The sequence below is a fragment of the Alosa alosa genome, chromosome 13 (genome assembly GCF_017589495.1).
Source record: "Alosa alosa isolate M-15738 ecotype Scorff River chromosome 13, AALO_Geno_1.1, whole genome shotgun sequence".
Taxonomy (NCBI): Eukaryota; Metazoa; Chordata; class Actinopteri; order Clupeiformes; family Clupeidae; genus Alosa; species Alosa alosa.
The window spans coordinates 31,175,731-31,192,015 of NC_063201.1; the positions used below are offsets into that span (position 1 = coordinate 31,175,731).

Sequence of the window (16,285 nt, forward strand, 5' to 3'; positions counted from 1 at the left end):
CCAACAAGACCACAAGGCATCATTAAAAGCGTTTAGTAGTTGTCATAGCAGTGGGCCCACTTTTTTAAACCGCCTGATTCACCCAGCTACTGGGGACAGGAGGGGATGAGATGCACAGTTGAGATGAAAAATTCATTGTGCAATGGAACCCTTGGTGAAGAATGTGTCAAAATGGGGCTTTGTAAGTTTTACAATGACTCCACGTGCCCCTGCGGTTTTCAGAGAGTGGGGTCTGTCAATAGACCTACATTGTCATTCAGTGTCAAAACTGTGGCTTATGCAAGTACACGCTCTCTATAAGGCAAGGTAACAAAACCCTTTCCTAGCAAACACTGGCTCCTGTTTGAGTGCCATTAGTATCAATGGTTCTGGCTACTTCATTACCCCTCATTAGCTACCATCATCATGGAGCAGAATAGAAATTCAGTAAGAATGTGGCCATCATACATGAACTCGTCAATTTTTGTGCTTCTGTCCGTTGGAGAAAACCAAACCACCACCATGCTGTCTCCATTACATTGATAGAGCAAACTAGTCTATGTAAATCTTGATGTCCTTGTGACAATATGCTTTGGCAACAGTTCTCCAGTCCAGACAAAAGAAACTTTTCCCCGCTGCAGACGTCTTCCCACACAAAAGCCTGCTTCTGCCTCATCAGTCTGCCTCTTTGATCTACTCCGCCGGCTTCCACTTGTCAATCTCCCCGGCGAACAATGCTCCTCCAGACGCGACCCTCCCTCTGAAGAGACTCAGATTAGCTGGGCTTGCAGGGGGAGCTGTTTGAATTTCCCTTTTTCATAATGCAGTTATTTTAAGCCCATCCACCTCATGCCTCCACTCCCGGTGTCAGCCCTCCTGGCGTTCCGAAGGGTGGTGAGTAGGTACAAACAGTGCATTACGCTGTATGATCAGGCAGGCGTTTCACTCCTCATGCCTTCATAACAAAGATCGAGCCTGTCATTAGCGATGCGATGAAACTCGACTGTGCAATCAGACGCATTGATATTCTGTTATTTCACGCTGCCGTTTCCCGGGGACAGCTGGGAGCCACTGTTTGATGATGACGCTCTTGTCTGGAAACAGTGCTGTGAGAGGAAGAGGCAGCAGAGAGAGATGCAGATGTTTCAGGGTGTTCCAGGGTGCTCTGTGATGACGACTCTGTTGTGGTATCAGAGCCAATCTGCCGGTGCCGGCATGGCAGGTGACTCACTCTACATAATGAGCACCCACTGGTTGACAGCCTAAATCTTCAACATGTATTCTCTATTTGGATCCATTACAAAACTTTACAGCACTGCCTTCATCTGGAAATGTGTGTTGAAAATGCTTCTGGATGCTTTGCTGTCTAAACCTGTGGCATATCTTCCCTAATCCACAGCACAGTTTGTGTTCTGAAATCCTGATCACAGCACCTGTGCTTAAATCTTTATCACAGCTTCACGGCATGTCACCATGGCTGTGGAAGTGCATGTTTTGGTTGGCGGTATCAGCTCTCCCCTCCAACTGGATTTGTCTCAAATCACCATGTCTTCACAGAGACAATGCTCATCCGACTGGAGCAAAGCCTTGTTTGAGGATTTGTTTTATTGCACGCAATACAATGCGCTTTACCCTCGGAAAGCAGAGAGGAGCTGCAACAACTCCCCACACCTGCAGAGGCTATAACGTGTCCATTTCCTCTCCTGCTGTGAAAGTAGCACACGAGGAGGAGACTTTGTCAGTGACCTTTGCGTGCGGGTAAGGTCACGGCCACCCTGATGTGTGTAAGCTGTGCGACAAAGGCTGCGGAGCAGAGCAGTGTGTGTGTGTGTGTGTGTGTGTGTGTGTGTGTGTGTGTGTGTTGGATGCTGGGCGGAAGAGAGGGTATTATGTGGCCGCTGCCCAGCGAGCGTGCCAACTCCGCATTTAAGACAATGATGTGAGTGGTGGTGGCGCGGCGGGTGGCACTGCGGGCAAGCCGAGCCACATATGCTCCAGCGCTGGGAGTGCCATGCCAAGCTGTATTTTTGGGTCCATCTCAACAGGGCAGCCGGGAACCAGGCGACTGGAAATCGCTTCAAAGGCAGAAAATAGCCCATCTCCTGGAAATTGGTGTGATTTCCCTGTATGAGCCTGAACTCTTTTGCAGGGTAGGGGAGTGGAGGATGCAGTAAATATTTAGAAACAATAACATGCCCAGAGGGTGTGCTGTCTCTTAGGACACTGGCTGAGCAACAGAAGGACAATAGAATTTGTTGTGTTTCTCTGAGAGGACGTATCTGTGTGAACTGCATTTTGGTGCTATCTGTAGTCATCCAAAGTAACTGATGAAAAATAAAATGTTTGATTTTACATTGCTCTTCTCTCCAACATTTCTCTGTCATTTCCTCATGAGGGTTGCTATCAAGCTACCAATTGCTATTCATTTAATACCTCTCTCCACAATAGAGGACACAGCAAAGTACTCGTGTAGCCTGGAAATATCCAGACTCTCGTACGTACATTTCATTTGTACAGAGTCTGGCAGTTCTCGATAGGGAAACGTTTGCAACACTTGCATCGTGACGGGCACTAACTTTAAAATCATTGGTCCAGCCTTACCAATCATATTAATCAGAGATCCCTAACATTACTTACTACCTACTTCACCTAAACTTTACAAACTGACAATAAACAGCATCAACAGTCAGGAAACAATGCCTGTGGGTCTACCTTCTGTATTTTTCCAACTGCATTTTTTTGACGTTTGCAGGCGTTACTTCTGTTTATCACAATAAGTTTCGGTTTCATCTTTGCACGGCCTCATTGTCAACGTTCTTAGCCACGTTGATTGGACAGGTAAAGATTGGCTGGGAGAAAACCCGCAAATATACCGCAGACAAAGATGACGTACTGAAGGGAAATTAAAATTGAGCGGAAGTACGTAGGAGGGCGGAGCCAGGCTAGTACTCGTGGCCAATTTGTGGCTTAATTCAAAATACTTTCACCACAAATATTAGCCTACCTGTTTAATGCTTGGACTGGCTACTGTAGCTGGCTGACTACATATTATTGACTGGGTTGTGTGTGTGACAATATCATCAAGAATTAACTGTAGTCTTAGTCTTAGTTAAAAGTTAGCTAGAATAGCTAACTAGCGTTAGCCTGGCTAACGTCAGACCTCATCTCTAGACATTCATTTTCTCGTATTTGAAACGTTTTTTTTTTTTACGAATGCCCAGAGCCGTTTATTGGGCGCTACGAATGTCTCGTGTGTGTCGTCATCGTCTTGCTCCCTCCGTTCTGTGATTGGTTCCTTCGTTGAGGTGAAAACGAAGTCCATAGAATCCAGGCTGCCTAGCAGCATGAATAAAATTGCACGCGTAAGGCAGCATGGGAAAACCCAGGCTAAACTAGCGTGATAATCTGTTAACAGCTTAAATGTCATTTTTATTGCTGTAAGTCGCTTTGGATGAACACATTTGCCAAATTAATAATTGTAAATGTAAATGTATCTCACCATTTCTTGTTCTTCTTAAATGTATCTCACTCATTACTAATTGTAGTCGGGTTAACCTCACAGTGGTGGAAAAACTGGAGGCAGTGCATCAGATGTTTGGGCAAAGGCAGTTGTATGCGTTTTATTTTAAGGATTGACTGATGTGTAGCGCTATTCAATGACCAGGTGTTGTCTCAAGCTCACTTCAGACCCTCCTCTTCTTTAGACCCGTTTTGGCCAAGAATATATTTCGCATGGCCTAACCCTAACCCATCATAACCAAAATCAATTATCTCTACAAACATACATTTCTGGTTCAAATATCACCATACATAGTCAACACAATACTCTTCACATATTTAACTGCCTAGCATCATTATACATCCTCTGTATCCGCCTTAAATATTCCCCCAACACATGAAAGCCAAAAACACCCCTCTTATCCCACACACTTGATCCCCGCACCTCTCTGACATCACACCCCTCAATGCACAAAGTCCTTCCCGACTTCACGTCGGGTCCTTTCCCAGCCTACAGCACCCGGAAGCCAGCGCGGCCGCAGCGTGAGTGTCTCTGTCCCTGTTTGTGAACTGTTCGTACCGCGTTTCATTGTCTTTGGCCTTTCAGTAACGTCGCAATTGATGTTTGTGTTGCAGGCGGCGTCCTGAATGCCTTGGAATGTCATGTTCGTGTGTGCGCTGGAATACTATGTTTGTGCTAACGTGCTAATAAAAGGGTGTTTGTGAACCACGGTCTCAGTCCCGTTCGAAACAGCTGTATTCACTTTAGGGGCAGCGGGCAGCCGCACCACTACATTTCCCCCCTCCCGTACAGACGCCTGACGTCCCCGTGAAGAAAAGGGCTCTCCCAAGCCGGGCTCCATGCTCACTCCTTCCCCCTCTTCTGGGATGCGGGAAAGAAAATCCGCCACTCTGTTTGAGGCCCCAGGCCGGTATGTCACGGTGAAGTTGTATGGTTGGAGAGACAGGTACCACCTGGTGACCCTGGAGTTAGTGTCACGCATCCTCTCTAGCCACTGAAGCGCTCTGTGGTCTGTCTCCAGCTGGAACGGTCTCCCCAGGAGGTAATATCTCAGGGAGTCGAGGGCCCACTTAATCGCCAGACACTCCAGCTCCACAGCCGAGTACCGCCTCTCCCTCGGGAACAGCTTTCGGCTGATGAATGCCACAGGCCTCCGGAACCCATCCACCTCCTGAAGCAGGACTGCACCGAGCCCCACCCCAGAAGCGTCTGTCTGGACAATGAACGGCCTGTCGAAGTCGGGGCTCAGCAGGACCGAGTCGCCGCAGACTGCCCCCTTCAGGTCCTGAAAGGCCAACTCGCACTGCTCCGTCCAGACCACTCTGTTTGGTGCTGCCGCCCTGGTGAGATCAGAAAGGGGAGATGACCTCTCCGAAAAGTTAGGAATAAACCTTCGATACCACCCCACTAGCCCCAAAAAGGATCTCACCTTCCTTTTTGTGGTTAGAGGTGTGCAGCTGCGAATGGAGTCCACTTTCTCCACCTGTGGTCGGATCACCCCCGCGCCAATCACATAACCCAGGTAGCTGACTTCTCTCTTCCCCAGGGCACACTTCTTTGGATTTATGGTCAGCCCCGCTCCCTGGATACGCTCAAAGACCTGCTTGAGGTGGTACAGGTGTTCTTGCCAGGTGTTGCTGTATATCACCACATCATCCAGGTATGTTGCCGTAAACTCGTTGACTCCCGCCAGTACGGTGTCCATGAGCCTCTGAAAACTCGCTGGCGCCCCTGTAGGCCGACAGGCATTACCCGAAAGTGGTAAAGGCCAAACGGGGTGCGGAAAGCCGTGATCTCCTTTGCTCGCTCCCTCAGTGGCACTTGCCAATAGCCCCGGGAAAGATCAATCGTCGAGATGTACTTCGCTTTCCCTAGGCGTTCTAGCAGATCATCAATCCGGGGCATGGGGTAAGGGTCCACCTTGCTGAGGGCATTAACTTGCCAGTAGTCTACACAGAATCTGATGGTGCCATCTCGCTTCGGCACCAGCACCACTGGGCTGCACCAGTCGCTGGAGGATGGCTTCACGACTCCCAGCGATAGCATAACCTCCAGCTCTTCCCTCAAGGCGCCCACCAAACTTTCTGGCACCCTATAGCTCCTCCGCTGAGGGGACGCGTCTGGTCTCAGGATGATGTCATGCTTCACAGCAGTCGTCTGCCCTGGTGTCTCCTGGAACAAATTGGGGTCTAAGAGCTCCTTTCCTTGACCCTGCTGGCCCTCCTCCAGGTGGGCAAGGTCCACCATCTGTGAGGTAGTCTTGACCGGGAAAAACTGCTCCTCTGGCTCCTCTTCCTCAGTCACTGCCCGGACAAAGAGCGTCTCCACTTGGTCTCTGGAATGAAATGCCTTCAAAAGGTTAACATGGAAAGTCTGTTTCTTCTTACCCCGCTCTGGCATATGGACCTCATAGGTGACCTCTCCCATTCTCCTGGTGATTTCATAGGGGCCATGCCACTTAGCCAGGAGTTTGTTGTCATCTGTGGGTAGTAGAAGCAGCACCTTCTGGCCAGGCACAAAAGTCCGCTCTCTGGCTTTTCCATCATACCAGGTTTTCTGTCTTTTCTGCGCCATCACCATGTTCTGATGCGCCAGCGCCGACATCTCTTCCAGCCTGTTCCTCATCTGGATGACGTACAGTGCCACATTCCGGTTCTCTTCTTTAGGCCCCTCCCAGAGCTCCTTCAACAGGTCTAACGGCCCTCTCACTTGCCGACCATAAAGGAGCTCAAAGGGAGAGAAGCCTGTGGAGGCCTGTGGCACCTCCCTGTACGCAAACAAGAGGTACGGCAGCCACTCGTCCCAATCCTTTCCGGTCTGCGAGACAAAACGACGGAGCGTGGTTTTGAGGGTACGGTTGAACCGTTCCACTAACCCGTCTGTCTGGGGGTGATAAGGCGTGGTCTTGATGCCTTTGATGCCCAACAGACTGTACACTTGCTTCAACAGTAGGGATAGAAAATTAGTGCCCTGATCTGTCACTACCTCTCTTGGCACCCCCACCCGTGAAAAAAGCTGCACTAAGCAATTGGCCACCTGTCTTGCTTTGATGTTTTTGAGAGGAAAGGCTTCCGGATATCTAGTCGCATAGTCACACAGTACTAGGATGTAGCGGTAACCCTCTTTACTTCTCTCCAGTGGGCCAACTATATCCATCCCAATACGTGAAAAGGGTGTGTCAATGACCGGAAGAGGATGTAGGTGTGCACGTGGGACTGCTCTCCCTGAGGTAAGCTGACATTCTGGACATGTAAGAACAAAATTGGAAACGTCAGTGTACATATTGGGCCAACTAAACCGGCTCCCTATTCTGGCAAGTGTTTTGTGTTTTCCTAGATGTCCTGACCATGGGTTAGAATGGGCCAAGGTCATTACGTTCTCTCTGATAGGGCTGGGCACCACTAGGTTCTCACACTCTCCTTTCACTTGGTACAGGATATCCTTCCTAAGCTTGAACCCCCCTTCACCCCTTGTTGCCTTCTGAAACCATAGCTCCAGAGTCTTATCCTGTCTCTGCAACTCAACAATGTTTGTAGGTATGTCAACCTGCAATGCCATGCTTGGTGGTGGCCCCTCTTGCTTCTCCTGACCAGCCTCAACTGCCATTTTCTGTCTACGTTTCTCCTGTCTTCACAAATGTTTCCGCTCTGGTCTACTCCCCACATCCAGCACCAAGTCATCATCAGCAAAAGGAAGTGCCCTCATCTCACTAGCCCTCTGGGCCCTAGTGACTGCATTACAGTGCTTAACACCCTGGGGTACTAAATCACACAAGATTGGTAGATCATGGCCTAACACCATTTCATAAGGCAGCTGGGGTGCTATAGCAACAGACATGAAGAAGGTCTGGCCACTCACAGTAAGAAAAATTTCAGTGGTAGGGTAACTCTTCACATCACCATGAATGCAGCATACTTTAACTGGGGATTGGACCCTACACTCCTCTTCTGCAACTAGACTTTGATGGACCAGTGTTTGTGAGCTGCCGGTATCAACAAGAGCTTTTGCAGATTCTCCATTAACCAAAACCTGGACTGAGTGCCCTGTGCTGTAAGATACATGTTGTGTATGTGGTGTGTGTGGTCTTGGTGTATAGCAAATGTTTGTGCCCTGTGTTTTCCTTACCTGACAATTTTGTCTAGTGTGACCGGGTTTCCCACAGTTATAACAGACATACTTCATACTTCTATATCCGACATACTTCTGGCTGAACTCCACTGGCTTGTACTGGGGCCTCTCATGCCCAGGCGAGCAGACTGGAACACTTCCGCCAACCTGGCTGCCTCCTCCGCCGTCTTTGGGTCATGCTCCCAGATCCAGATGGCCATATCTGTGCTCAACATCTCCATGAACTGTTCCAGGATGATCATCTCTGTAATATCCTGCACCGAATGCTTCTCTGGACTGATCCACTTCTGGAGAGTTTCTTTTAGTCTGACATATACTTCTCTTGGTGTCTCACCTGGCAAAATCTCTGCTGTGCGGAATTTCTGTCGGTAAGTCTCGGGGCTTATGTTGTATTTTTTCATAATGGCTTCCTTCACCAGGGCGTAGTCATCTGTGTCCTCCAAATCCATGGCAACGAATGCACTGCTCTCTTATCCCACACACTTGATCCCCGCACCTCTCTGACGTCACACCCCTCAATGCACAAAGTCCTTCCCGACTTCACGTCGGGTCCTTTCCCAGCCTACAGCACCCGGAAGCCAGCGCGGCCGCAGTGTGAGTGTTTCCTAGTCTCTGTCCCTGTTTGTGAACTGTTCGTACCGTGTTTCATTGTCCTTTGGCCTTTCAGTAACGTCGCGATTGATGTTTGTGTTGCAGGCGGCGTCCTGAATGCCTTGGAATGTCATGTTCGTGTGTGCGCTGGAATACTATGTTTGTGCTAACGTGCTAATAAAAGGGTGTTTGTGAACCACGGTCTCAGTCCCGTTCGAAACAGCTGTATTCACTTTAGGGGTAGCGGGCAGCCGCACCGCTACACTAATACTTACTCCATTACTGTTTGTGTTTCTTTAAGTGTTCAATGCAGGGATTTGAGTACCTGTGCCATGTCCATGTTCCACTGGTTGGTGATGTGCTGCTTTCCCCAGAGCACAGAAGTAGGCAAAACAATGTCTACAGCCCGGCCTCTGTGATGAAAGTGCTGTCATATGGTAGTTACAATCACAGCAGGGCTGGCCCTGACAATGTTTTTGCCCTAGGCATGAGAGAGATTTGAATTATGGCGACATTATCTGACAAATACAACATTGGTCGAAGGTCACCAAATTTAACACACCATAATAAACTGGTATAGACACACTTTGCACTAACTCCACCTTAAAGTGCAACAGTATACAATAATTTGCTGTGTATTAGCCAAATTGTGCTTAAACCGCAGGAAAGTGTTTCTTGACAATTAAAAAAACAAAACCATATTCGCCGCACTTGTGTATTAACCGCAGTGCCCAATGATCAGGACCAGATGGTTCTTTAATCATAAGGAAGAATGAAGAAAAGATGTCACTTTTAACAGGTAAACTGTTTTTGCATTTCTGCCAGTAGGTAATCATTTAACCACAGTGGCATGCTGCCACTTACAGAAATTCTTCTTTAGCATCCAGTGATGTACGTGGCAGATTTATTCTACTGTACAAGCATAAGATGTATAATTTAGAATTTATGGGAGCTTATGAGAAATAAGTATTTGTTAATTCTACATCATTCATTTCTACCTGCAGATAATCCTGATACATTCATCTTTAGTGTCTGCCTGTGGAAAGCAGAAGCAGGGAGAGAGCAGGTAATTTGGCACTGGATGCTTGCATATCGACTTATTAGTACATGTCTTGCTTTGCCTCCCCTGTGAGAATGCTTTCATTTTGTCACCCTCAGGCTGGTAACACTTTGCATGTTATAATAATGTGCACATTTCCATGAAGGTGATCTCATCCTTAGGCTTGGTAATATATTCACTAGCCTTGGAGATGTTTGTTGCAACAAATTTCCATATTATAAATCGCATCACGATTGATTTTTCAGTCGCCCTGTGTGTAAGTGTGTGTGTAAGTAGAAAGTTTGATCCATATGAATGAGCTTTTATTTGGTTTACATAGCTCTTTATGAAGCGTCACCATGACAAAATCTAGGCACATGTGTATTGTTAGTTCTGATTTTCTCTGATTTTGTCAGTGACCATTCATATTGCTTACTATAGCCTGTTTCTGCATTCACTGGAATCCATTTCTGTCTTTTAACATAATGAATAATGACTCATTTACTGCTCTCGATATCTGCTTACAGATGCTATTTTCTGCACAAGTTTCCGTGGTGGAGAGTCTGGCATAGGCCTTCAGTTCACCCCAGATTGTGCTGGGATTTTCTTTCGGTTATGTCACGTTCTCCACTATTCCACATCATCACTCCTTGTCCCATTTTTTGCCCTTGTGCTTAAATAGCAGCGTGCAGCTCCATCCATAGTCAATGTGGTGAGACAAAGAGTGCTGAATTCCCACTGACAAATGTAAGCAGCACCCTGTAGCTGATCATGTGCATGTACAGTAGGGGCTGGGCAGCTTCACGCCCCTCTGCACGGAGCCACACAGACTCTCCTGAGCTCCGCTCTGTCAGCTTTGATGGGGCTCCGTTTGAACCCCACGCCCCTGTGAGTGTGGGGGGGGGGCTCATACGGCCCCTCCAGCTGCCCCCACACTCCTGCCCCCTTACCCCCAGCCTTGGCCACTTCACAGCCCGGATCAAACGGATGCCTCTTTAGGCCACACTCTCGCACTGAAGAAAACGAGGAATCAAAGCTCGACTTATTAGACAGCCCCCCCTTGTGCCACCTGTCCTCCACCGGTGGGGCTGTGTGTGAGATACGTGTGAACAGAATTTGAACGGAATAACATAAAAGAATAAATTACCCATCAACATCCAAAGATGTCCTTCATGACGTTAAATTGCTTAGAGATAGATAATGATTTTTTGTATAACCTTTTCGTTGTGGAGAGAAAGAGAAAGGGGCCTCAATTCATATTTTGGTTGGAATCATTTGTTTGGATGTTGTGTTCTTCTTTTATCACACAATATAATGTAGCAAAATGCTTATTTTCCCCAAAAAGATAATTACTGAGATTGGTTTTGGTTAAATTTGAAATAGTGTTTTTTTATTTTGTATTTTACCGTCCCATAAAGCAGCGATTCCCTTTTCCTCAAGCAAGTGAGAAGCCAGTGTAATACTCTCCCTAAATGCCTCAGGGGTACCTTGGTCTCTGATTTTCAAGGATTTTGATATGTGACAGAATACCTGCATAGAAGTAGGGAAATCTCCAGGGGTTAAATGAAGATTCAATCAGCTTTTGAGATGACAGAAAATAATATATCCTATCACAGATCTTCAGTACATCAACAGACAGAGCAAGGTGATCCAAAAGTGTAGGTCATGAAGCATTCTTCCAAAGCTGTTATGCCTAAAATGAAAAAATACTGTAGACTACACCTCTGACAGCATACCCACTCTAGAACAAGTCATCTTCTGCTGTCAGAGATTTACCATAGGTGGCTCTAACATCCTTTTTTATGTAAACGTAGACATGTTTTTTGTTCAATTCAAAATTTTTGACAGCAGCAGTCTTGATAATAACAAATCTGTTCAGGTCCTAGAGCAATGCACATCATCCATGTAGGAAAAAAAAAAAAATAGATGAAAAATCAACAACATGTCAACAGGGTATATCACCATATGCTAAGAGCCCTCTGGTCTCCCCAACTCATTAGCTACAAAAGGCCCTGCATGAATAGGGCCATGACCTTGTATGTGAAAAGAGTGCCATTTAGCACAACTGTAGCCCAAAGAGGCAGCCGAGGGACCCTCAGAGGGTTGTGAAACTTGCCTTCCAGACTACACAACTTTTCAGTCACCAACAGTAAAGTGCTAATTGCAGTCATTTAGTAAGGCTACTACATAATTGTCTGACTAGGACTTCTGCAGCTGAGGGTTTCAGACTACACCATTTCTCAGAGACATGGTCCACATGCTGCATCCATGGATGAAACTACCTTTATTAGATACCTAGTAGCTACATTACATAGGCTACTTGTTCAGTCAATGTATCGTTTTGCTATGTATTGAGTATTGCAGAATTACTGTATCGTGATATTATCGTTATCACATGCAAAGTATTGTGACCGTAACATTAACATCACATCCTAAATTGAGGTAAAATTTCTTAACTACTGCGTTAATTCTTGCTATGTGTTTAGTTATACAATTAGTTTGTCGTCTACAGAGATCGATGTGGGAGACTTCAGCCAGCATACAAGTGCACCCGATGTGACTATGGGCGGTAGTCTTTGATGTTCCTCACACTCTCTCTCTCTCTCTCTCTCCCCCTCAGCACTGACGGTGTGGTGTGTGAGTATTGCCCTGCCACATGAGACTCTCCATTGTCAGCAAGCTTTAGATACGAGGAGGAGCTAGAAGCATCAGGAAGCTTGAGACAATGGTGTAATTTTGTAAACTGCTTACAGCTCTCTCTCTGACTGATAAATGATAAGATACTTACATAGCTAATTGAACACTATAATACCATTTGTATTGTGCTGACTTATATTATGCTGATCAATATTGATTTGAAGATGAGGTTCTTGGTTTTGATATTGTATTAACTAAAGTACATGAGTCTGGAAATATTGTAATTGAAAGTTTAGTTGGCATTCATTTTTGTTAGGTAACAGTGAATCTTGGTTGCCTTCAGGTCAATATGTGTGGGCGTGCTTGCAATGCCATGTGCCAATGTTATAGTTCTCTTTATGGTTTATGGTTTAATTTTATGGCTTCTCTTTGGCAATGAAAATCTATTACTTGGGTTGAAGTGCCCCCTTTTTCAGTTAGTTGAAAATTCAGTCTTGAAATATTTCTTTGAAACTGAAAAAGTAAATGCAATTTTTCTGAGCCCAATAATACATGTTACACAGACATGTAGATTCACACAAATATCTGGTCAATGGCTTTAGTTTACGCCAAAAGGAGTAGCAACTGGAGGACAAAATGCAGGGGGACGCTTTTCCCTCTGCCTGCATCTTCTGAACAATGTGCAGCATCTCTAAATAGCATTAACGCAGGGAGGCGCACAGGAAGGTCACAAGGAACACTCTGGGGCAAAAAATGTGTGAATCAATGTGAGGACTGGCATGGGCCATAATCAGGTGGAGCAGGGGGATGTGACGGTAACAAATTGAAGTCTCCTTATGGCAGACTCCACGTCTCTTCCTGTTTACCTCGGCGAGGCGCGGGGAGACGAACACACGTGCCGCTTGGTTCTGCGAGCAGAGAAATCGATGGTGTAATATCCCACGCAGGCTCTTTTGACTGTGCTTTCTGTCAGGGAAATCATCCATCATGTGCCATAACAGAGGCCCACAAGACTTTTGCTCTCAATGCTGGCTGTTTAGATGTGGCGTCAGCAGAAAAAGATCACCAGATCAAAGTTAATAACTCTGTCAGCAGTGGCACACTCTCCTCTTGACACCTGCATTCTGCCGGTGAGGGAAAGCTGCCTGCCTTCTCTGGGAGGCCTGCATTCCATGCAGGCACAGCAGACACACACACACACACACACACTGCAAATGGACAGTACAGAGCGTTTCTATACTTCATCTAAAATAATGTCAAAACAGAAGAACAATATAAGTAGAAGAGTAATGATCGGAAATCCAATCCAAATGCTGTAGTTGCATTTTGTTATTTCACTTGAATCAATGTGTGTTTGTTCTATGAAATGGAGACCCAAGCGGTGCCCATTGTCCTGCTTGCTGTCCTGCTTGTCCTTCATGGCAGCAGTAGCAGCAGTCGTGGACCTTGGCGTTGGAGAGCTTCCGGTGCCTGTGGATGTTGCTGCTGCGAGCTGCCAGGCTCCCTTGCTGCCAAGCCAGTGTGTATGTCTGTTTGTGTGTGTGTGTCTGTTTGTGTGTTTGTGTGTGTGTGTGTGTGTGTGTGGGGGGTGGGTGCTCCCTGCCCCAGGGGGGGCTGGAGAGGGGGGCTGATAGTCTGGTGACAAGCTGAGAGGCCCAGGGGTGGAGGCGGGTGGGAGGGGTCCATCAGTGGTCCAGCCTTCTGCTCTGACCGCACCGCCACTGCCACTGCAGCTCCCTGACTTCCTGTTTCTCGTCGGTGACAAGATGGCATCGACCTGACAGCCACTCCTGCAGGGGGTCACGCATCTCCCTCCCATCGCCTCGGGTGACCTCCAGCTGATTGACAGCTCACACTTGAGCTCCGAGGTGCTGGTCAGAATGTCCCTCTCGCGGTGGCCTGGCATCTGGTTTGTTTGGCTTGGAACGCACCGCACCAGCACTGAAACTGGAACGGGGAACGGTCTTTTTTTTACAGCGTCCCTCCCTGGTCAACTGCTCACGCTCATTTGTGATAATGCAGTCGAGTCACAGAAGCATAAAGGCAATCAGAGGAGTTATTCCCCAATGGGAGTTTCACAGCCTCACACACTCAATGAACTCGTACACACTCAAATGATCAGAAGAAGGACATGTCCTCCAGGCTGTCCTTCACAGCTTGCAAAGCCTACACTCAATGTCAGCAACTGAGGCCTCAACAAGGAAAGAAATCATGAGGTGTCTGTAAATTTGTACTTGAACTGTAATTTAGGCATTTTTGGTCTATGCGCAAATTATAGCTCTTACAGTTGTTTTATATAAATTATGTTAAAGGTAATAATTAGAATTAATTCAATAATAATTCAAAGTCTTTTCCAACTTTGAAACTATTATTTTTACCTAATGCAGTGTTCATATACTGCTAAATACCATAACCATAATGTTAACCATACAAAAAACTGAACAGCCATGAACATTCTAAACCCTTTGTTGCTGCTCAAGATTTATTGCCATGGCAACATCAGGTGGAATGTTTATTTTCAGAACTCTGAAGATTCCATTCCAAATTGTGCAAAGTAGAATCTTGAGTGAATTCCAAGAGTCAACTCAGTCTATTGAGACACTTCAAAGCGAACAGGTGGGAAAAATGAAGCTCGGCGAACTTTTCAGCTGCTGTTTACCACTCCGGAGGAAGAAGCACAGGAATGAAAGGGTGGACACCAGCAAGAAGAAGCTGAGAAAGGAAACTAAGCGCCTCAAGAAGAAAATGGCGGACAGGAGGAGAAAAGAGGCCCTTGAGTTGGACATCTCCAAAGTGCAGAGTGTGGAGACTATAGAGTCTCTGGATGATGTGAAGGATGGATCTGCAGAGAGAATCGAAGGTGAAAATGCAATGATGGCTATCCACCATGTTGAGATGGCTAACAGTAGCCCTGTGTCTCACCTAAGAGCTGAGAAAGAGATCATAAGTGTGCCTGATCCAGAGTTCAGCAAAGAGGACTGCAGTAAGTATCACATTTTCAGATGGTTGAATAGCCTAAAAGAGTCAAATTTCATTGTTTATGGTGTTAGACTCACCATTTCATCCCTCTCCAAAGACCCAAAAGAGTCATCTGTTCACCAAGGGACACCTCAGCTGGACGAGAGGGAAGGTAGAACATTGACGCTGCATGATGGAGATGGAACAAGGCCTGTGCCTCGTGTTGAACTGGACTGGGGCACGGCTAAAACCCCTGGGGAGAGAGACGTGTTTGAAGAACAGCGGAGGAAAACCCTGCGCGGATTTTTCGAGCGGAGGGGCCTCACTAGCCTGAATGCAGCCACGCAGCCCATACTGAGCACTGAGGATGAGAAGCCCAGACTGAGCACTGAGGATGAGAAGCCCAGACTGAGCACTAAGGATGAGAAGCCCATTCCACACCTTCAACGCCTTAAGACAAAAGAAATGATGGAAGAAAAGAGGAGGGCATTTTTCATTGATTCTTAAAGAGGAGGGGCCTCACTACAACCACCCAGGCCACAGAAAAAGTTTAATAAATCATTAAACGGATAGATAGCCAACATAACATTGTATTAACATTTGTATTGTCAATAAATGTATTGTATTTCATTTAAATTATATGCCATTGTGCTGTTCCTCTATTATCTCATGTTACATTTAAGTTGGGGGACTATCAAGTAAACATATACAGTGCCCTCCACAAGTATAAGTTGAAGTAGTGTCAACGTACCACTTATTTTAAAGTAGGTCCAGGTCATGGATTTTTTTTGTCAGAGAAGATCAGGGAAAAGTCATGGAATTTTATATTTGACTTAGAGTGGGAACTCTGAATCTCATAATGAAACCAATGACGAAAAATTCAACCTTGAAGGGAAGCAGATTTATTCTGCCACTTACATCAAGGAATACATATTTTTAACAAAAACATGTGCCACAATTATTGGCATCTGTAATACTTTGTAAAGCTGCAGCTCATAGTCTTACAACATCTAATAAAGTTAGATAATACAAGGGATTTGAGACTATTGCTCTTTACAGAATCTCTCCAGAACATTCAGATTATCCTATACTGTACATTCTCAAGTTTAGTGGCTGGACAGAGACAGCCAGAATTTGAAATGAGTCCATGGAGTTCATGATGTCATGCACCTCACTGAGGCCGAGCCCAGAGCTCAGAGCCACTGGAGAGCAAACAACCCCAAAGCCAAACAGATATTACTGGACATGGGTCAGCTTAAAGTTCTCTTCAGTATAGTCACCCTTCTATATCCGCCAAACTGAACTTGAGTTACTGTAATATCAACTTTTTTAATCTGACCATCGAACATGATGACAGTCAAAGTCCCAGTAGCATTCAGTAACTCCAGCCACTTATATTTGTATCAAATGACAAGAAAGGCTTTTTTCTACCA

General features: G+C 46.2%; 1 protein-coding gene across 1 annotated transcript; it reads left to right on the forward strand.

The window, feature by feature from the left end:
• The first annotated feature begins 14,502 nt into the window (after positions 1-14,502).
• Positions 14,503-15,491, forward strand: LOC125306396. The gene is made up of 2 exons (XM_048261736.1): positions 14,503-14,877; positions 14,971-15,491. The coding sequence occupies exons 1-2, from the start codon at positions 14,520-14,522 to the stop codon at positions 15,357-15,359; spliced, it is 747 nt and encodes a 248-aa protein (XP_048117693.1). The 5' UTR covers positions 14,503-14,519; the 3' UTR covers positions 15,360-15,491.
• Positions 15,492-16,285: the final 794 nt, after the last annotated feature.

What these genes read in the sequence shown, in the direction of transcription:
- LOC125306396 (XM_048261736.1), top strand. Translation starts at nt 14,520, where the DNA reads ATGAAGCTCGGCGAACTTTTCAGCTGCTGTTTACCACTCCGGAGGAAG. An exon ending in GTTCAGCAAAGAGGACTGCA is followed by an intron (nt 14,878 to 14,970) that starts GTAAGTATCACA and finishes CCCTCTCCAAAG; the next exon opens with ACCCAAAAGAGTCATCTGTT.